At 43.1% G+C, this 22,787-nt stretch overlaps 1 protein-coding gene across 1 annotated transcript in view; it reads right to left on the reverse strand.

Annotated features, from left to right (window-relative positions):
• The window catches only part of St6galnac3 (ST6 N-acetylgalactosaminide alpha-2,6-sialyltransferase 3), a 466,211-nt gene that overhangs the window by 175,610 nt on the left and 267,814 nt on the right, over positions 1–22,787 (reverse strand). Inside the window, exon 3 of the mRNA XM_038311532.1 lies at positions 9,387–9,796. Within this exon, the coding sequence (XP_038167460.1) occupies positions 9,387–9,796 (410 nt within the window). The remainder of the gene's footprint in view (positions 1–9,386; positions 9,797–22,787) is intronic.

Genomic DNA, 22,787 nt, shown 5'->3' on the forward strand with positions numbered 1-22,787 from the left:
CTGGTGAGAAACTAAAATAGAATCCTGCCTTTGAAGAATGGATCTGTCAGTGACTTATTACAAGCCCAGCGCCCAGCTATGAAAACCCTAGACAAGGTAGCAGCTTTGTCAACCTTTGGCTAAGATGGAGCATGGGTGGTCTCTCTGAATAGATCTGGGGAAACTTTGCTATTAGAATCCAGCCCTACCATTTTATCCATTCAACATTGCTGTGAGCCATCTATACAACATAAAACTGCTTTGAAATTCACTAGTATTTCATAAACAACAAAGATTTTTTAGGTTTTATTTCCAGTAATGGCCACTGAACCCAGGACCTTGAACACACCAGGCAAGCTCTCTACCACTAAGCTGTCTCTGGTCCACAAAAGGATTGGAGAGAATTCATATTCATTCATTTACTTATTCATTCATCTGTTAAGTATTTACTGGATGACTATTAGAGCCAGGAGTCTATCATGGTGTTTGAGTAAACAAATATATAGAGCTGGTACCCTGCTAAGGTGTTTGTGGACCACCTGATGAGTTTAGACACACGCACCAATGGTGCAATGATAGGAAAAAAAACACACAAGCTGTGAGTTTTCAGAGGAAATACAAGCTTGATGGGGGCATGTTGTAAAAGGTTTCATGAATGAAGCAGCACTTGACTTGGGCTGTCTCTGTGCGCATCGTGATGCAGAAAGGGCCATTAGCAGAAGCAGCATCTCCACAAACACAAAGGCAGATGTTTGAGTGAGAAGACCTGTATGAGAGGCATTCAGTAGCACACGATAGCCACAGCAGTGGAAACGATGGAGGAGGGGAAGTGAGTGGCTACTGAGGTGAACCCAAGGAGCCCTGACACACCTGAGAGTCCCTCAGCTGAAGGGTGCAGTGAAAAGCACATGGATTTACTCGAGATGGCCATAACCACCAGCCTTCACTACACTGTCCCAAGGAGATGGACAAGTGGAATGGTGTGGCAGATAATTAGTGCCCTTGAATATGCTTCATGATTGACTTCTATAAATAGGACGGTGTGACAGAATTGGGATCCAACACAGATTGCCAAGGTTATCGTTATTTAGGAAACAGTTATTCTTCAACTATGAATGATGTGTTGTCTGTCCTTCCACTCAAAGCAACTGAAACAGCACAATGTAGTAAAGTGGCCTCCTCCGATGAGCAACACTGGGCTGGCCTGAGTTCTCACTGAAATGAAAACTCTAGAGCCTATTTCCAGGTTGCCCAACACAACAGAATGTACATTCGGGTCAGGAAAGGCCCATGCTGATCTGGACAATCTGTTTATTCAGGAAAAAAGCCACACCAGGAAGACTAATTCCAAGGACAGTATTTCTATAGCCAGGAGGAAAGGTGTTTCCCGGGAGGAAGCAGTCAGCACCAAGATGTTGCAGCGCTCCAGCATCCTGGGCATGCTGCAAGGTGTTCTCAAGTGGCCGCTGAAGCAGCTGCACTCTACAAGTACAGATGAGCCTAACATGATTAAGTGCAAAAATCAAAACAAAAAACTACATATTTTTAAAGATGTATTTTACTTTAAATTATATGCACATATGTGTGTCTGTATGGGGCTATATGCACGGGAGTGCAGGTAACCTTGGAGCTCCAAGGCTTCAGATGCCCCTGGAGCAGACATTTTGGCTGAGACACATCTGATGTGAGTTCTAGGAATTCTGGTTCTCTGCAATAGCAATATATGATCTTAACTACAGAGCCAACTCTTCAGTTCTCAGCTCTATTTTTAAAATACAGAAAAAGTTTGTTCCTAGCTCACAAATCTTAATAGTGAACTAGTGTTGATGAGAGGATAAAGAAATAAGCAAAGAAATACAAGGCCAGGAGAAATCCAAATTATAGTAAGAGGCAGGTAACGGTAGAGACAAAGTTTATCACAAATAACCTTTAAAGTCAGAATGGACATGCAGTTCTCAACATGGCTTGCACAGCTCCCACTGAAGGCATTCTGCCTTCACCTGTGCAGTGTTCAGAAGCCCCTATGCTGAAAGGACTGCTGAGTGCAATGTCTCCTTGGGACTTTCAGGATAGCATAATCTCTTCCCTCAACAAGCTTCTCTATTCATGCCCTCCTCTCTCTCTCTCCCCCTCATTCTCTCTCTCTCTGTGTGCATGTGTGTATGTATGTATGTATATATGGATATGTGTGTGTGTTGTGGAGTAATTCTCTCATACACTGTGAAGATTTGTCACTCAAATCAGTTTAATAAAATGCTGATTATCCAGTAACTGGGCAGCAAGTATTGGCAGGGAAAAACTAAGGATGATGAGAAGGAACAGTATGGAATCTGGAGACACTGATCAGAGAGAGAGAGAGAGCAGGATGCACACACAATACTGAATAAAGGTGCTGCCACATGGCAGAGCATAAATAAGTAATGTGGATTAATGTAAAATGTAAGAGCTAATTAATAATAAGCCTGAACTATTGGTTGAACATTTATAAGTAATATAAGGCTTTGTGTGATAATTTTGGGAAGCTATTGTCAGGTATTTGGGACTGAGTGGCTCCAAGAAAGTAAACTTCCATCTACAAGCATGCATGTGTGCATGTGTGTATGTGTGTATATATATATATATATGTATAAGTCTATGTGTTTGTGTATATGAGTTTGTGTATGAACATGTATGCTTATGTGTGTATGTATGCATGTTTTAAATACACAGAACTCAGTAAAGTTATTTTGATGCATCATAAGCATCCCTCTTACCCTGCTATTCTGAAGAGATGGTTTCTTTTTATGGGATTTTCCATTCCCAGCATTTGTGCATTCCAGAGGAGCCTAACACAGGCCTCTTAATAATGGGAAATGGAAGTCTCTGTGCCTAGATGCTGGTTAGCATGAAGCTAGCGTTCTGGGTACCTCCTTATACTTCTGTAACCTGGGAGTCCAACAGGTCTGTCCCAACTGTTGTATAAATTCAGTATTTCTGCCAAGTGAATCAGCTGGGGAAGGACCATTAACTCCCCTTCCAGCAAAAAAGGTGCTAAGAGGGAGTTCTCAATGACAGTCTTCCAAAGGACACAAAGAGGAAGAGCTCATGCTTTACAGTCTTCTTCACTCCAAGGCTTCTTCCACTTTGCCTGGTTTCTCTCAGTCTCGATTTTTCTGGGGTTATTTATTAAGAACTAGGAACAGCTTGACGTCTTTGTCATTGGAGTTGGCGCACACACAAGGCTACCACTTCTTTGGGTGAATGTGGCTCACTTCTTCAGCCTCATATGCTTTTGTTTGGACTCTCCTCCTTGCCACTTTGTGTCCTTTGAATCTGCTCGTCTTGTGCAGTAGCAGGGAGAGCTCATGAGGACTCCAGATCCGCAGAGGAGACATAAAACCCCTCAACCTACAAACTACTGTGAGTTTGCCAACCCAAGGGCTGTGAGCCAATTTAATCCCTAGAGTAATAGAAGAAACTTTCAAAATGATACAAGCTCCAAGAAGATTTCAACAATGACCCAGCTGAAAGAATTAAACCCACGCTGCCATTAAGACCCTGGCTCGATAAGGAAACGGACAATACACATGGTAACGAGGGCCGACCCGTTAGGGTCAACACATGTCTGATTTCTCTCTCTCCCAGAGACTGGGTGCAGCTGATGGAGCGCTCTATCAGAAAGGAGTGAGGCAGAGAACTTGCTATATACAAATCAATGTCCCATGCTCTCTGTACCTCCTGACAGTGGCTGTCATGTCTTCAGCCTCCTAAATGATACTTAAACATGGCTCCCTCTTTCCTCACCCTCTTCACCTGAGGCAGGAGCTTTCGGAAACATGGTTCCATTCGCTCCTAGCTTTCATTAATCTCACCCATCCCTGAAGGCGGAGCCACACTGCTGTCAGCTAATTACGATCTATTTGGGGCAGCTCAGAGTCCTTTATCAGCCCAGAATTAGCTTTGCTCTTTTAATAGTGATGATAGCTTTCTCAATTATTAGTTAATTAAATAATGTGTGTACATCTGCCAACACATTTCTGAAGAGGGAAGCAAGCAGCAATTGCCCACCTGCCAGAGGTTACAAAACAGCTCTCACGATCGGCCTGTGGCCTTCCGGGAAGTGGGAAGTTAATACTCCCCCACCACACCTGTGCATGCTAAGCACATACTCTCATCCTTCAGGGGGAGGGGGACCATGAGCCGCTGTCAGCTCAGGAGTACCTCCAGGGGCATTCTGTCTTTAGATGTATTAGGGTAAATGTTGGCTGCCAGCATGACAGACGTATTTATGCATACCAATCATTCAAAGGGGCAGCAGGGAGACATTTTGGTCAGAATGTTTTGAATATAAAAACCTTTCATTCTGAAGGTTTCTGGGAGGCAGGGAAGATGTACAGAATTCATAATTCTTGTTTATCAGAATTACATTCAGTAGACAAAGCCATAAGGGTGGCCACTGTCCAACAATCTGATAACTCTAGAGAATGAACGAATGTCCTCTGTGCCAGCTCCCAGGCTCCCCACAGGCCACACTCACAAGCCAGAGTTTTAAGCAGTAACTAATATGAGAACAAATGATTTCTCATCTGGTTTGAAAAGAATTCCAATATATGTAAGGGTTAAGTCGAGGATCATCCCAAGAAAGGAAGGCGTCTGTGCACTGTTTCCACCAATACGCATTTCCTCAACAGGAGTACTTCAGAAAGAGATGAAAGCTCTGGGAACAAGAAAATATTATGCCTGTCTATCTGTTTCGCAGATGCATGCACACACACTCACCGTGAATGTGTGTGGAGGTCAGAGAACAGTTCCCATGAATCAGTTCTCTGCTTCCATTCCATAGTTTGGGCCCAAGAGATCAAATGTGGGCTTGGTTTGGAGACGAGCACATTTTTTCCACTGAGTCGTCTCATCAGCCGAAGGCTGTATTTTCAAAAGAAACTTTGATGACTGGAAAAAAAATGAAAGAAAGAAAGAGGGAAGGAAAGAAAAAAAGAGGGAAGGAAGGAAGGAAAGAAAGAAAGAAAGGAGGGAGGGAGGGAGGGAGGGAGGGAGGGAGGGAGGGAGGGAGGGAGGAAGAAATATTTTTCTCTGAGGAACTAAACCTAAATGTTTCTATCAAAAATCATTTTAACACTCAGTGACGTCAACATTTCAAGGCTGCAAATTGCCAGTGATGCGCTCTCTCCATCAGACTCTGATGATCAGGGATGCTATCTCAGTGGTACAAGGACTTGCCTGGCAGGTCTAAGGCCATGAGTTCGAGCCTCGCCAAGCATACACAAAGACATATGAGAATTTGCTGATAAATTCTGAAAGCAAAAGTGAATGAAATGAAACAGCTTTACAACACAAGTTAACTTAAAGGAGACCCCTCCCCCTCCTTACTCCTTTCGGTTTACAACTATGTGTGCACACAACTTAAAGGAGACCCCTCACTCCTGACTTCTTTCGATTGGCAACTATGTGTGCACACAACAACTCATTCTAGCCACTAAAGAGGAAAATACTGCAGTCTTTTGGGGAGACCTATCCGGCACACATTCAGCAGATGCAGCCTTACATATTGAGCATGAGCACCTGCCATTTAAACATTTTGGGTACACAGTATTCATAAGAGGCTTGCAATGACATAGCTGATCTGCTGTTACTCCAAGTTTACTATGTATTGCAAGATAAAGCAAATGATTAATTGCAATGCTGTTCCTGGGATCTTTGATTGACAGCCTGCCAGAAAGAAGACACGGGCATAAGACATGCGTGGTAAGATAAAAAGCCTGGTGGGCCTGACTTAGAATGGAAAGACTCAGTTCATGACGATCTTATTTATAAACAATGCACACAGCATATTTTGTTTAGAGTTTATCTCTGCCCACTCTGAAGGCCGAGAAACAAAGATCCAACCTTGTAATAATGAACGCCACACTACCATGGTTTATATACTTTTAACAACTAGAAGAATTAAGGCTCCTTGGACAATGTCTGAATACAAGTTCATAGGAGGATTCAGGTAAGTGCTGAAGTATCTACAATCCGAGGAAGAAGGAGGGAAGCTCTCCATGACCTCTCATGCATCAAAAGCAGGCAAAGCCAATTTGAAGACATTCTTAGCATGTGTCATGCTTTATAATAAATAGATTACCAAAATTCAGTGTGTAAATATTAGAAGTTATGAACATGTAGGTCACTTAAGAGGATGTCAAGCAAGAAACTAATTAATCAGAACCAGTCAGTCTTTTGTCTGATGGTAACCAAGTAAAGGCAAGTCTCTCTCTGCAGAGTACGCCAGCAATCAAAAGATAAACCACCACCGTTTTGCAACCCTAATAAACTCCTGCTCTTAGACAGTTAGCACTAGTGCTTCCTACCAAAGAGAGAAAACTCTCAGATAGTCTTACTAGTATTCAGCGTATATTAAGTATAATCATGTGATTACAAGAATCACAAGGCGCTCATGGCAAGGAAATAAATACAAATTGGATCTGAATCCAGTCAACCTCAATACATAAAAACCAATGTTGAAGAAATAGCACGAGGAGAAGATAATAAAACTAACTACATGGTAGAAAACCCAGGTGGCTAGGTTTCTTCAGTGAGGAGTGGTGTAGGGAAAGAACTATATGGATAAGTACACAAAGGAAATACACCAATCAATTATAATGCGTGGACCATATGTTAACCCTGATTTGAACTAATACTTAAAATATATGTACAACTTGTACATCTACGGGACAATGTTGACCATTGTAAGCCAAGGATACAGAATGGTGTGGAGGAAGTGTTTGCATTTCCACATAGGATGTGGAAACTTACATTGGTGTTTTAAAAATACACAGTAAAATATTTAAAGATGGAATAGAGAGAAGTCTGAGGTTCCCTTCAAAATTATACTCGGGGGAGGAGAAAGTGTGTGCGATTCAGCTGGACTAAGATGGGTCACAAGTTAGTAATTCCTCAAGCTGAGGCCTGGCTCTACAGAGACTATGAGACCATCGGGCTCAGCGTTTGAAGATATTGTTGAGGTTGTGAATACAGCACAATGTGTACAAACCCATGATGTAAAACCAAATTCAGTTTAATTCTCCAAAACACATGTGAAAGCCCGGCAGGGCCTTGAGCATCTAAAAGGCCACAACTGGCCCTGGCAGCTCACTGCCCAGCCAGCTTAGCCGAGATGGGAGCTTCAGGCTCAATAAGTGACCCTGTCTCAAACAGTAAGGCAGAGAGTGACAGAGCAAACACCAGGCGTCCACCTGCAGTTTCCATGTATGAACACATGAATATATAACAAACATCCACCCACTCAGAGACTCTGAAATCTGTCACTGTGTGCAGAGAAGCATGGTAACTCATTATATTCGACACAAGCAGGGCTGGATTTACACCATAATGAGATGGGTATTTTTGGTCAACAACACACTGACCAGTCAAATCCTACTTGTCCTCCCTTCTGCAGAGCTCTAAAGAACCTGTAGACGTTAGCTACCCTGTCTGCAGTAGCCAGTGAAATAACAGAGGAAGGGAAAACCAAAGACGTGAAACTGTACCATAAAATCAACTGACCTTTAAAAGAACTTCAGGTTTAGAGACCCCATTGATGGAGAGCTGCCAATCTGACGCCACAGAAGCAGCTTTACTCAGCACGGACACAGAAAACAAGCTCCCAATGCTATCCATTCTCTACTTTCGACCCACCATCCTCCGCGACACTGCTATCTCAATGAAAGCTCACAGTAGAAAGTCAACGTGATTCAAAGCACTACGAACAAATACAACACTTAGCTCTTCTCTGATACCCCCAAAATGACCCTCAGGCTTATCATTGTAACCAGGGGGTACCCTAAGGGATAGCTCTAATGAAAAACCAAATACATCTAATTAATTGCATTGCTCGGGGCTAGTGAGAGACCAGAGGTTTCTGGGGCCCCAGGAGAACGGTCGTACTCATACAGAATGGTGCTATGCATGAGTACATGAGCACAATTCTTACAAATACCAGATCTGCCTGCCGCTTTGGCTATGCTACGCCGATTTGGATCTCACCTTTGAGGTTCTTCCTGCAGAGGAGAGACTCATCCTATCGAAACTGCATTTTAGGGGCTCAGAAGAAGACATGCTAAGTGAAAATCCACAATGTCAATAGGTCCATTGGTCCACCTGAGTGTTCTATGTGCGTGTGTGTGTGTCTGTGTATGTGTTTTGTTTGTGTGCATGTATGTTTTGATAATGTATAATATATGCTGTTTATTAAACTAAAGAAGGTACTCTTGAGGGTGGAAGTGGGGGATAGGACACTGGAAAAAAAAAAAAACAGACCGCAAAAAGTCCTTGTTGAGACTGCTAGCCCATGATGAGGACCGAAATTACACTTGGAGACAGCAAATCCCAGCTCTCCGCCACCAGTTACCCAATAGCTACAACACTCTATTCAATGCTATTGAGTAGTAAAAGACAGGCATGCATTTTAAGGAAATCAGATTGTTAGCACTGCAATTACAGTTGAAGCTCCATTTATTCAGAGTATTGCACAAATAAGCAAAATTCACATATAATTTACAACTTCCGGCACAGGTTTCCGGATCTTCTTCAGCAATTCTTTATGAGTGCTACATTTATGAACATCAGCCAAGACTGATCAGTTTGTAATTTTGCTTCCCTCGCTTGTTGTAGTTGTCTTTCTAAAGAGGCAGGAGAACCAGGAGATGGTAGAGCTGCCTGAAGGAGCCAGGAGAGGGAGTGGAAGATGGGGAAGAGGAGAATCGAGGAGAACCTGCCTCGAGCAGAAAAGGTGGGGACAGTGATTTATGAAATGGGACAGAGAAGTGTATGCACCAAAACATAAGTTGGTTTTGAATAATTGAGCAGAGGATATTTATACTTCATTTCTCTTTAAGAATCCAAATACTAATGATTTTAAGTAATAAATAATGTCAATGTGGTATTTTGTTTAGTGTCGTGTTCAAGATCACAAGGCTATTGATATGCATGGATCTGTGCAGTCATATTAGAGGATCAATAGTCCATCCCGTCTCTGGTTTCCAGGAGGCAGAGGGGGCCACAATTTTCACTTAAGATGGCTTAAAAGCCTGAGATTCCTAAGTATTTGTTTCGAAAGAGAATGTGAAGATGTCCCCTTTCGGCCAAATATCCAATCTTATCAGTAACAAATTGAGCTACATAGGAAAAGATCTAAGGATATTTTGAAGAACTATCCACCATTTCTCGGAGCTTCAAACAATTAAAATGAAGCAAACAGAAGGCAGTGTGGGTGGAATTAATGGGACCTCATTGTTGGCTCCTGTAGCCATCATAATAATCAAAACCATGTAGCAATTGGTTTAAAAAAATAACTGTTCATTTGATAGCTCGACAAAGACTCACCATAAAAGACAATAAAAGTCAACGAGGCTGTTCCAGAGAGGACTCACCTGTCTTTCCCAGTTTCCTCCTTAAAGACGCCATCGCAGTAACTCATCCGCTGCTCCGTGGTCACGTAAATCTGTGCGTTCGGATAATTATCAACTGTCTTTTTCAGCATGTTGTACACAATGCCATTTCCGTCCTTCCTCATGTTGCGGAAAGGGCCCCAGATAACATAAATGGTGGCACTTGCCTCCTTGAAAAAATAGTCAGGGTTTTTTAGCAAAAGAGGAACACTGGTGTGCGATACGACGCGAACCATCGTCACGTGACCGACGTCTTCTTCAAAGCCCTTGGTGGGGGCGTTGTTCATTCTCCAAATGCAGGAAGAGTGGTCTATCTCCTCGCCCACCTTCTGGCCCACCATCTGACCGGAATTGGACACTATGGCACAGTGGTCACAGTCGAGCTGCAAAGGCTGAAAGAGAAAAGGGAAGACGTCATCAAATGAGTTCTCGAGGAGCCGAAATGTCCCCTAAGGCATGATGGCTGAGGATGGGATTATCTCCGATACGTATCTATCCTGCAGACTCTGCTACGGGTTATCAAGTTAGCAGTGGGCGTTTATTAGAAGAGTAAATACATCCTGTTGGAAAATGATTACTTTCTGTAGCCCTACGCTAGCTCAAAATTTATGTGGGGAAACAGCCATTCATTTCCACTCTGAAGGATGAGTTTTATAAAGTTAGACCCGTGATTTCAAATAAGGTGAGAGAATGTGAAACTATTTTTCTGTGGTAAGGATTCTGCCAGAGCTACATATCTAGGCACGTATGTTGTACTTTGATATGCATGCATGGGTGGGTGGCAGTCGGTAATGTGAAGGAGGCAGCAGATGATGAGGCAGGAGACGTACACAACCCAGACCCACTTCAGGCAGGAAAAGTATTACAGTAATGCCCCAAAATCCCTGAGTCATCAATTAATGGTCCTTTGAGCTTGAATTGCTTCTAGGCAGACAAGGAAAGGCCTCTCGAGAACATGGGAAGGCATGCACACATCTCAGAAGCCTGATAACTCTCCATGGAACTATCAGACTCAAAAGCAAAGCACTGATGTCTGGGACTTGTAGTTAATACAAATTCCAGTGGCAGAACCAAGCTCACACTTTCTAAACACAGATCCTCTAAATGAGAACTTCTAAGCCCATATCTTCTAGGTCTGAATCTCCTTTGCTTTACATTTATTTTATTATTTATGTACGTGTGTACGTCGAGAGAGAGAGAGAGAGAGAGAGAGAGAGAGAGAGAGAGAGAGAGAGAGAGAGAGAGAGAGCACATATTCATGTAAATGCCTACAGAGCCCCAGGAGAGGCAATCAGATCCCTGAGATAGAATCACAGGCTGTGGACCACCCGACATGGATGCTGGGAACCGCACTAAGGTCTCCTGCCAGAGCAGCACATATCCTTAACCTGGAAGCCATCCTTCAGGCTCACTAAGTCGAGATCTTCTAGCTCACAAGCAGGGCTCTCTGCTTTTAGCATCACTGTTTCCATGCCTCCTAAAATAATCACACATCACCTTTGCTATTTCTTTCCCATAGGAAGAAATCGCTCCATCTTCCAAGCAGCAAAAGCAGCACACTTTGGCAAGTGTTGCATCTTTCTCGTCTACCTTCGATAAGATTGCACCTTTTGATCCTGAATTTGAACCTAGATTTTGTGCCTATTGGAGGATAGCTTCTCTCATATAGGGTCCTGTCCTAACTTTCCTCTTGTTGTATCTGCCATCTAGACAGTGAAGTCTTGTAAAAAAAAAAAAAAAAAAAAAAAAAAAAAAACAATGCCTTTGCCTCTGTCTTCAACAACAGAGGTCCCTGGGATATGCTGGTTGCTCAATTTGTTAAATTACAAAATGAAAGAAATCAATTTAAAATAATCTATTAAGAGCTAGTTCCAGGACAGGCTCCAAAGCCACAGAGAAACCCTGTCTGGAAAAATAAAGAGTCTGAATCCTTTTTTTAAAAAAAAATACTTCAAGACAAATTTGTGGTGCTCAAATCTTCTCAGATGTTTTATCTTCCACTTGAGTAGCCAGGCTCTACACTCTTAGAAGAATCTGTCTTTCCCTCCAAAGAAGCTAACAATTGTTGATAGTTCCATTGCTACGTGTGGGTAGGAAAGAAAAGAGGACCTAGGAAGAATTAGGGAAGCAGCGTGAATATGGATCAAACAGGTAAGAAACTCTCTAAGAAAAAAAAAGTATGAATCCTGAGCTAAATACTAGGGAAGAAATGGACTTTCCCATAGTTTAGAACCATTTCAGAGGGAAAGAAAAAAGCAATCAAGGGGAACACATCAACCAATCAGCAAGCTGAGTCCAGCTGCAGCATCTCAATAAGAAAAATCCTGGGTAATCCAACTCAGAAAGCCACCCGGACAGCGACACTTGCAACTGGTCACCTTTCCTGCCAGCAGCCCCTGGGTGTCTACTATACACCAAGTGTGGTTCCAAGAGGAACAACCGAGCTAAGAAGTATACCCAAGAATTTCTAATGACATGACACTTGCATTTAAGTTGTGCTTCTTCATATGAACACATGTATCAGCATCCTGTATAATGTATAATAACTCAAAGGTGATTGGTTTATAAAAAAGAAATGTATGCGTCATGGAAATTTATGCATGTGGAGTCATACTGGTGTGTGTGTGTGTGTGCGTGCGTGTGGAGAGAGAGAGAGAGCACACCTGGGAACAATGGAGAGCCACCAGAGGCACCACTGAGAAAAGGTATTGAGTGAAGGAAAGGGACTGGTCATAGAGATACCTAAGCAAAAGCCACTGCAGATGCTTTGAGGCTGGAAATAATGAACTGTGTGCTCCAGAAAGCTAAAGCAGTCAGCAAGTCTGCGTTTGGGTTAGGGAGGTGGCCGCCATGAATCACGTGGGTCCCTTGACTTCCTGTGCAATGGAGATCTTTAACGGAGGAGCAGATGACCTGCCCTGAGTTGAACAACCTTGGTTGTTATGCAAGTCGCTGCTCCCACTCAGAGAGAGGGTGATGGTGGGACACGCAGAGGGATGAGGGCGTGATGCTGACAACCTCGGGCTGTATTCCGGACTGGTCCAGAAACGGAACGTGTGAATGTAGATGTGAAAGGGGAAGGAGCCAAGGGTGACAACAGGCTTCCTGCCACATCCGTGCGAGACTACAGCAGCCTTGACCTAGGAGGAAAGGAGTGTGTTTGGAAATAAACCCAGGAAGAGAAACCAGGAGCTTGTTTTCAGAGTGGGCAGGTGGGAGACGCCTGAGGTAAAGTGCTACAGTACACCTCATACCAAATCTGCTCAAACTGCTTTAAAGGTCCATCTTGGTCTGGGCATTAAAGCAGTATAGACTCACTATGAAGAACTTGAAAAGGCAGGAAAGATTAAGACTGAAGTTATTCCTGTATCCGTCACTCAGCAGTGACAAGCATCTCACCACATTTCCCTCTTTCTACATAGGTTACTGTAGGCAGATTGAGAGATGCCAACTACATGGCTCAGCACCTTTGATTTGCTGCTGGTTTTGTGCTGTCCTTCTCCATACCAGCCAATAATCCTTGTCACTCATTGTTCAGTCATATAGACATGCCATAATGTATTTATTAGCCTATTGCTGGGCAGCCGGCTATTTTCTGATTTATTTCCTACTATAGAAACTACTGCAATAAGCATCTTTACACCCTAGAGTATTTTGGAGCCAACGGTTACGGTGTTAGCTTAAGCTTGTTTCCATTCATTTCTCTTTACTCCTGTTAACATGCAACATCTGGCAAAGGCATCTGTGTCCGTTTTCAAAGGATTAGGAAAAAAAAAAAAAACCAACCTATTGGAGCCACAGTTCCATTTGTGAGAAGCCTTAGGACATTGCAATCAGGGCTGAAGAAATGGCTCAGTGGTTCCAGGTACGTCCTGCACAGAGTAGGGACTAAGTGCCCAGCACCCACATGGTGACTCACAACCATCTGTCACTCTGGCTCTAGGGGATTCTGTACCTGATTCTGGCCTCTGTGAGCACTCAGCAGGCACACACTATACTTCCAAAACTACATGCATGCATGTATACAGTAACAATAAGTAAAGCTTTAAAATAAGTACCTCTGTGATCGGGCGGGGGGGGGGAGGGGAGGGGATGATGATGTATGCCTGCAATTCAAGAACTTGAGAAATAGAGACAGGAGAGATCATGAGTCCGAGGTCATCCCCAGTAATCTAGAGAAGCCGAGGACAGTCTGGGCTACCTGTTGCAGTATTAAACTTCGTGATGAAGGAATTGTGTATCACCTTGATCAACTGCAGTAAGCAGCTGATGGGCCAAACCCCAGGATGGCAGAGGTTGTCCCAAAATGGTTGAGTAGGACACCTGAGCCACAGGGTTCCCAGCCAGCTCCATCACAAATACTTTATTAAATGAAGGCACAACTGAGTGACTTTCAGGGTCAGGCGTTGTCTGCGGCTTTACCTTGTCATGAAGAAGCCAACATTCTTTCAGACAACATGCAAGAGTGAAATCTTCTTGGGATTTTGGGTAGGGTTTGATATCTGTTACCCACAGCTGAGTCCTTCAATTTCATCCTGAATCTGGCACACCAGTGCCTGTTATAAACCATGATTATGCAGCTTGCTCTGACTCACCACCATCACGCATATGGGCAGCAAGATTACATCCCACTGACCATCCCAACAAGGTCCTTAAGTAGGTCATAAAACCGTATTTGGGGTACAGCATTCACAGAACGAAAAATCAGACATCAAAGCTTTGGATGTGCTCTACAAAATGTGGCAATCCGCACTGGATTTCCCAGCCATTATAATGAATTAGCCAGTTCTCTAGCACAGCTTAATTTAGCTAATCAGAATCATCAGGCTGGTCTCACTTGACAATGGTAACCTCAGAGAGTGATCCATTAAGACATTCCAATCTGCTCCATGGCAATGCGGGGAAGCCACAGCTGTGCAGATTAGTTCAGCACCTGGTGCCACAAAGGCCAACAGTGGGGGACAACAGTTTGTTTGTGTGAAAAATATGTAATATGTAATGGATGACAGTTCAACTGGCCACTTCTGTTCACTGTCCCCTGAATGACAGTGTCACAGGTCTTCAGAGATCCTGAATTTGAAAAAAAAATGGCCCCCACCCTGCCTGGCTCTCTCACTTTGTGGGCAAGGACAGGGACACATGAGTGGACATGCTTAGAACCCTATTAACCAGAAGCCTCAGGAACCATTTAAAAGTATGCGGGAAAGTAAGAGCTGACAGACGAAAACTTCCAAATCGGAATCAGAAACTCCCATCAGTCACGAGAGTTGGCCGTGTTCCCAGGGATGCATCCGTGTGTTTAAAGGAACCGTCATCAAATTACTATGAGCTATGATCAAAGAAAGAGCCTAGGTACACATGGCTGATCTGGCAAGACCTGCCTCACCCTGTCACCCCCATTTCTCTTATTACCTCTGTCTTCCAATCTCAGCTTTCTTTGTGAAATGCATTGCTGTTTCTTGTATTCATTTTAATTTGATTTGGGAGCCTTGAGTACAAATGTATTACATATGTCTCCAAAGATTCACTCTGCCTCAGTAAATGGTGACTCCATCTTCCTAGACTGAGGGCCTGGATTTCGTGAGATCTCAGTTAAGACTTATTTGGTCCAATTCATCAATCTCCATCTTAATTTCAAATTCTTCTTTTCAGTTGAATGGTCTCTCTATTTTTTTTTTTATTTTCATTAAAAATAATATGCCCCTTGGATCTTCCGTAACAAAACATCTTTTAAAATCTTCTGCTTGGGTGAAGAACACAGATATATTTAACCAATCCCTTTTTGGCAGTTATGCCACTGTTAAAGAAAACCTACAGTAGAGGAAGGGCAAGGTCAAGCGCCTGCTCACAGTCTGATATCCCAGGATCAATGTGAGAAATTAAAAATGCTGGGCACGGTGACATGTGTGTGTAATCCCAGTACCGAGGATACAAAAAGGCAGGCCAATCCACAGGACTCACTGGCCAGATAGATGGTTTAGCACACTTGGTAGGCTCCAGGCCAGTGAGGGACCCTGTGTCTCAGGAAAGTTAGGCTATGTCTGAGAAATGACATTACAAGTTGTCTTTTGGCCTGTGTGTGTACCCATGTGTGTGAACACACATAAAGCCACTGATGCTTTTCTGTTGACTTAGCAGCTACACACGAGTCTCCCGATAGTTTCATTATTGGCTGTGACCCCACATCCCCACACTCAACACCCCGCTGGCCACTCAGGCTGCAGCCTGGAGGGCCTCAGTCCCACAGCTCTGGCTCTGCTATGCCATGATAAGTTTAAACTAAGTCTCTCTATGGTTCTATTTGCAAACAAAGACTCAGGAATTAGATGTGGGGGTGAAAACCTGCTAGATCAGAGAAGCTGAGAAGCAACCAGTTGACCTTCCTTTAGGGCCTGAGATCCAGCAAGAGAGAGGAGTCTCTTCACATGTCTCGAAACCAAATAAGAAGCAGCCAAACTCAAGTCCCTGCCCCTTTCTTCCCATGCACTTCTCTATCCAAATTGCTGGCTTCTCTAGGGCCAGTTTGGGTCATCTTATCACTAATTCTGCCGCCTGATTCAAAGTAAACTTTAACAGTCGTGGAGAGCCATAGCGAGATCCAAGTACCTGCAACAAACCACACACGCCTAACACTTCATTTTGTTGAAAGTCTAAAATACTGACTTATAAAATGGCAACAAACTCTATTTGAGTATTTCTTCCTTTCCAAAATTACACCAACTCTAAGCCATTATACTTAGTTATAAACACTCACTTGGGAAAGGGTTAAAAACTGGCGACATCTGTTACACAACCTAATAATTTTTCCACGTAGAAGCTCTGCTGCACAAGGCATCTGAATAGCAGGTGGTTTTGAAGTCCTAGCCAGGGTAAACTTTAGTCTCTTGACCCAGCTTTGATGTGTGAGGGGAAGTTCTATGGTCCGCCAGCAACCATCCCAGGCTACACCAGGAGGAGGAGGCTGGAAGAGGTAAACAAACCAGAAAGATAAAGTTGAGAGCAGCTGCCCATCTTGGCGGTGACAGACACCATCACAGCTCAGGTCTTCTCTTCAATATTCATTACACAATCAGACTTGATGTTCAAAATAGGTGTTTTCCTTTGTTTACTTGTTTCTTTCTCAGGCAGCATCTTGCTATGTAGCCCTGGAACCCACTGGGCAGACCCAGCTAGCTTTGAACTTATCGTCATCCTCCTGCCTCTGTCTCCTGGGGTCTTGCATGACATACCTGAGTCACTATGACTGGATTTCAAATGATACATTTTTGCTTTGAAATAGAGACTTGCTATGTAGCCTTGGCTGACCCAAATCTATGTAGATCAGGCTACCTCAGACTCAGACATCCTCCTGCCTCTTCCTCCTAAGGACTGAGATTCAAGACATGTTCTCTCAAAATAGATTTTACTTAGCTTATTTTCATTTTCCATTGTACAGTTGAATAAATTAAGATACAAATTGATATCCAATGGACACAATCTGGTTAAAAAGAGAATGTGTTGTGTGTCATGAGACAGGTTCACAGCAGCATGAAGAAATGCAGCATTAATATATGTTGGATGTAGTCAGGCAGTGGTAGCACATGCCTTTAATTCCAGCACTCAGGGAGGCAGAGGCAGGCAGGGAGGAAGGAAGTGACCAAAACTGATAGGTCACTTACTCTGATTAGCATTTTACCTCTAAATGACGACTTCTTTCAGTAGATCCTTCTGCTTCCCTGCCCCTGCCTACCCACCCCCTGCCCCAAGCCTGCACTGGAGTATGCAGAGATGCAAGACACCTGCTATCTTCAGGCAGGAGGGTGGACTAGCTCACTCTCCTGGTCACTTTTCATCTCCTTCCTCACCGGCCCTTCTGGAAAGCCTCCCTCACTGCTCTCCCAGCGTGAACCTGACATATTGCTCTAGCCTTTTTGAATGATCTATTGGGACACCTGCCAACCCTTTTACATTGTAATCAGTAAGAAGAATGAAATATTTAACCTTTACTCCCTTCCCTCCGAACAAGCTTATAGACAATTAAAATCTGTGAAATAAAATCTACAAAACAGCGTGGTTTCCCCAGCAAAAAAAAAAAAAAAAAAAAAAAAAAAGAATGGTCACGGACAAAAGGTCACCTGTCAGCTACTTCCAGTCATTAAATCTCTGCATTCATCACTAACATCGCTCTGTGGAAAACAAAGGTCAGAACATTAAATTATGAAACAGTCGGGATTAGAAAAGGTCACCAAATAACTAAGGGAAAGTTGACCAGTCCCCCTAACCCAAACCCTAGCAGCCAGCAGAGATGGCCAGGGAGACGACAGGTTGAGAACCCTCATCCCTCTTCTCTACTTCAGCCCCATCCTGTATATGAATTTCCACGTACAGCTTGGAACATGAAATGAAACTTGTCTGTGACAAATAAAAACAGGAGTTTCAATAAATATTTCAGGGGAAAAAACCTTCATGTTTGAATCTAACCAGCCTAAATTATTAAAAGCATTGTTTATACACTATTCTAATGCTCGTTTCATTGTGGTTGGAACAATGCGATCTTAAAAGGGGACGACAGGGCCCTCATGCACCTTCAATGTCTTCTAGGACAATTAGTGACTGATTGCTCATTTACTACTGTAATGCCGAAACAAATGAGATCTTTGCTTTTCATCACCCAATTTGAATGAATCAGAACAAAAGCGCTTTGGGCAGGGCCTCAGAGGCGCGCTCTTTGCTGCCATTACTCCTCCCCCTCCCCAGTGTCTTTAATGCCTGAGCTTTAGAAGCTTCTCCACGTATAATGACGCCATCAGGGAATAGATTCTGCCTTCACTCCCCTCCATGTTCTTTGAGGTCTTGCAAGTGAAAGACAAAAAAGCCACATTAACAACCTGGCATTGTTTTGACTGCTTGACGAAGGAAAGAGTGTGTTTTAATTTCTCCCTTGGTTCAGGAGTGATTAAGGCAAGCGGTTTCCATCTTCGCGGAGTCAACCCCATGTGCCAAGAACTGGGAGATTGTTCTAGAGAGGAAGCCACACTCTGAAGCCAAGCCAGGCTGCCAGGCATCTTCTCTGTTCCTCCACAAAGCTGCGCTTTGCAACTCCTGCACCTTCCAGGAACTGTGTTTAAATCACGCATGACGAGGAACAACCCATAAAAATACAGATTCGATAACCCACTGTTTGGCTCTCTCTCCGGATTTGGGATGTAGCATTTGCTTTGGTTTCTACATGGTGGCATTATATCCAGGCATAAAACTTAATATGGGGCTGAATAAAAACGTTAATGTCAAGAAATAACTCTTCAACAGCCAACACAAAGCTGTGCTCTCGGTTGCATAGATGACACATTTCCCTCTAATCGAAAGCCCTCAAAGGTACAGACTTGTATAACCCTGAGCTATGCTGCAAAATAAGCCAGCTTGCTATCTCCACCACAGGAGGCAAAATAAGAGTCTTCTCAAACCCCAACAAGATTTCCACGGAGGCCCTGGACGATGCACATGATTCATACCCTACTGTTACAACTAGGAAACACTGAACATTCTCCAGCTTCAGAGGCAACTTCTCTACGGATTATTTTCCTCTCCCTTCAGGAAAATAACCCAGGATGTGCTGCTAATATGCGATCCAGCCTTTTCATAGAAAATGAGAAAGCTGATGCATGCAATGGCCACAGTGCAATAACACGATGCTCTCAACTGCAGCAGAGTACAATGACCAGGAAATCACTCCTTAACAAGAATCAAACAGCGATAGCAAGGATATGGGAAAGAGGAATCCTTATTCACTACTGCAAGAAGGTAAATTCACACAGCCTGTGTACAGATATACGAAACGTGGTGCGGGCTGGACAGAGATGCCTCAGCAGTTAAGAGCACTGGCTACCCACGCAGGTGACTGGGATTCAGTTCCCAGCACCCCCACAGCATCTTACAACCATATGTAACTCCAGCTCCTAGGTATCCGATGCCCTCCTTGGGCACCAGAATGAAAGTTTATCCAATGTGATGTTTGTTACACGTGTTGATTAACAAACTTCAGGCATGGATCTGGAAACTCTCCCACCCCACTCCATAGGCCACCATGAGACAATGGTTTCGATCCTAACTGAAATTCTGACGCACACATTTGTTAGGACAACAGCTAAGACTTCAGTGTCCACTGATACCATCCCATTCTCCTTCTGGAAGTTCTGCTCGATGTGGACGAGTGGAGGAAGGGAACTGATGCGCAATCATAGAAAGCTACCCTCAGTACTCACAGATGATAGAACAGTTTTCCTTGCCAATACAAGGAAGCCATCAGAAGCCAGGAGAAAACTTTAGCATTAACAAGAATTTGTAAAATGGTAGCTGGTTGTGACATGGTTATACAAATTCACTCACAGTACCTCAGGACAAACTTCGAGAGAGAGTAATCTAGTGTACCGTAGCACCAAAAATATTAATTCCTAGAGAGAAAAGCTGAGAACTCCGCAGTTGGGCTGAGGAAATGGAGCACCATGAAAAGGAAAGACTGCAGTGTGGGGTTTGTTCTGCACATTTTGTAGTAAATGCATTATGCTTTTTAAGCAAAACCTTTCATTTCTACAACCAAGCTACTACCTGCTTGCTGGAATGTGAAGATTTCTGTGATCTTTACTATCAGATGAGTGTGAGCCCTGTGAGTTACACGAATGAGAACTAAGATTTAGATATAATATTTATCTGGCTTGGGAGTCCTCTGTTCCTTTACTGCTATGGTAATTATAGTTTGAAATCCTTATCTTGTTTGAATAATTATTTTTAAACTATGTTAAATCTTCTCTTAGATATCACGGGTTATTGACCCAGTAAATGAAATTACTGAGCCTACAGTATTTTTAATGCTTTAATGAAGTGGCGTTCTAAAATGCTCAGTCTCCGTAACCATGGAAAGCGCAGCAATTAGCTGAAACCGAACACTGCCAGGAACTAGACTAAAGGTTCCGCTCACAGTTCAGAGGACCCCAAACAAAATTAATAGCTGGCGATGCACAGGGAAACCAAATCACTGTGCACACCCCTAGCCTTGCGGGTAGCTGTACCCACAGGGCATCTCCGTCTTCCACCTGAGACTGTGTCACATGCCTTTGTCTCTTGTGGAAGCCAAGGCTGAGGGACCCACCCCTGACGAGTAAGCCGTCACTGCTTGCCACATCCCCAGGCAGAAGATGAGGAGCAGAAAAGCTTGTACACCCTACACCCAAAGTTAGGGGGCCAACTCATTCATTTGTCATGTATCAGTTCCAACCTCAGCTAACTCACAGAACCCTGGCACTGATTATTCAGAAGGCAATCATCAGACATAGTCACCCCTTAAAGACCCTCTGGTTCAGTACCCTTGCATGGATGATGAAGTTGCCAACATTGTAGGAGACATTCCAACCACAGCAGGGGCTTTCTTCCTCTGTTCTCCAGACTCTTAGGGCCTCATTTATGACTGGTCATGAGATGATTTTGATATACAACAGAGGAATTGAATTAAATGCAAGCACTCAGATGCTGGGGACCTGATTATTAGCAATGTATCAGCAATTCAAGAGCCAATTGTAAATGGAAGGTTCTGTCCAGCTGGGTCCCACAGCCATTCAGACCCAAAGAAACAGAAAGAGGCTTATATTAATTATAAACTTTTTGACCTATTAGCTCAGATTTATTAACTATCTCTTACAACTTAAATTAACCCATAATTATTGTCTATGTTTAGCCTCGTGGCTTGGTACCGTTTCTCAGTAAGGCATTCTCATCTTGCTTCCTCTGCCTCTGTGTCTGTCTGGTGACTCTGTCTCTGCCTTTCCTCTTCCCATAATTCTCAGTCTGGTTGCCCTGACTTTACTTCCTGCCTAAATACTGGCCAATCAGCGTTTTATTAAACTAATACAAGTGACAAATATTTACAGTGTACAAGAGCCTTATCCCACAGCCAATACCATTGCATCTTAAAGTAGAATAGTGCTCCATGGAGTGAGGCAGCCAGGGTTGCTTTACAAGCAGAAAGGGGCTAGTGAAAGCAGACACGAGGAGCAAAAGCTACAGTGCCAGTATCAAGGGTTGTGACTCAGTTGGTAGACTGTTACCCAATGTGCACAAAGCCTTGCTTACACAGCTATCATTGTTAACCAGGTGTGGTTCCCCATGTAATTTCAGGCCTTGGGAAGGGAGGTGGAGGGAGAGGATTGAGAAGTTTGAGGTCATCTTTGGGTACATACTGAGTTTAAGGCTATCCTGGGATACGTGAAATTCTGTAACAGAACACTAAAGAAGGTGGGCATTGGTGGAACACGCCTTTAATCCCAGCACTAGAGAGGAATGTAAGATGGGAGGAGACAGCTCTCAGGCTTAGTCTGCAGTTGTCCAGCCCTGGTAGAGGTAAAAGTTTTCTAGTAGTTTGGCTGTTTTGTTTATCTGATCTTCAGCTTGAACCCGAATACCCATCTCTGGGTTTTCATTATTCGTGCTACATAATAATGTTAGTTTAAATAAAGTCTTGATGATTGAAAATAAACAGAAGGAAGCGTTACACAGCAGGACCTATGAGTTCCACTTAAGCAGCTGCATGGACTGTAGTTCAGGCTAATGATTAAGGAGAACAACTGAGTCCCAGGAGCCAGGTTGGCTCAAGTTCCTTTAAGGCTGATGTTGAATAATGTGTTCACAGGTTCCATGTGCATTATCACTGAAACAAAACCTCAAAATGACATCTGGTTAAGGTGTTTTGGTAATAGCCTTTAGGTGAAACAAAACCCTTAGAAAAAAAACAAGTTCACAAAAAACACAAACAGCTGAGTTATAGGTTCACTATGATTAGGGAACAAAAACAAAGCAGCCCAATTATTAGCTGACATGCCTTTCTTGCTAAGATGGGATGATGATTAATTCCTTATACCCATTTCTGCCCTCAGCTTCCTGATATAAAAAACTCATGATGAGTGGATATGTACCCCGGGGATTTAAAATAGAGCTGGCTGGTTCTTTTCATACATAAAAATTTTAGATTTGTGATTCTTTGAAGATTTCTTATAAAATTAGATTTGGAGAGAAATAATAAAATGATCAGTCCTTTCTTTGTAGCCACAAAATACAGCCTGCCAGCAAAAGAACTGGCTGAGAAAAATGCCTTGCTTGTCACTCCCTGGTAATCTATAACATGTTATTTGGACATGAATGTTCGTGGTTTCTTCAACTTGTTTTTACCTGTAATATGCATAATGTTTTATCGTGTAAGGGATATCGAAATCACTTTTTTTTACTTATATTCACTGTATTCACTTGGAAAACAGACTAACCACATTGTAATCTTTATATTGCTTGAAATATTCTGCTGGGGCATATAAGCTTTAAGAAAAAATAATAAAGTCAACTAGAAGGAAAACATCAAGAATG

The sequence above is a fragment of the Arvicola amphibius genome, chromosome 14 (assembly GCF_903992535.2).
Source record: "Arvicola amphibius chromosome 14, mArvAmp1.2, whole genome shotgun sequence".
Taxonomy (NCBI): Eukaryota; Metazoa; Chordata; class Mammalia; order Rodentia; family Cricetidae; genus Arvicola; species Arvicola amphibius.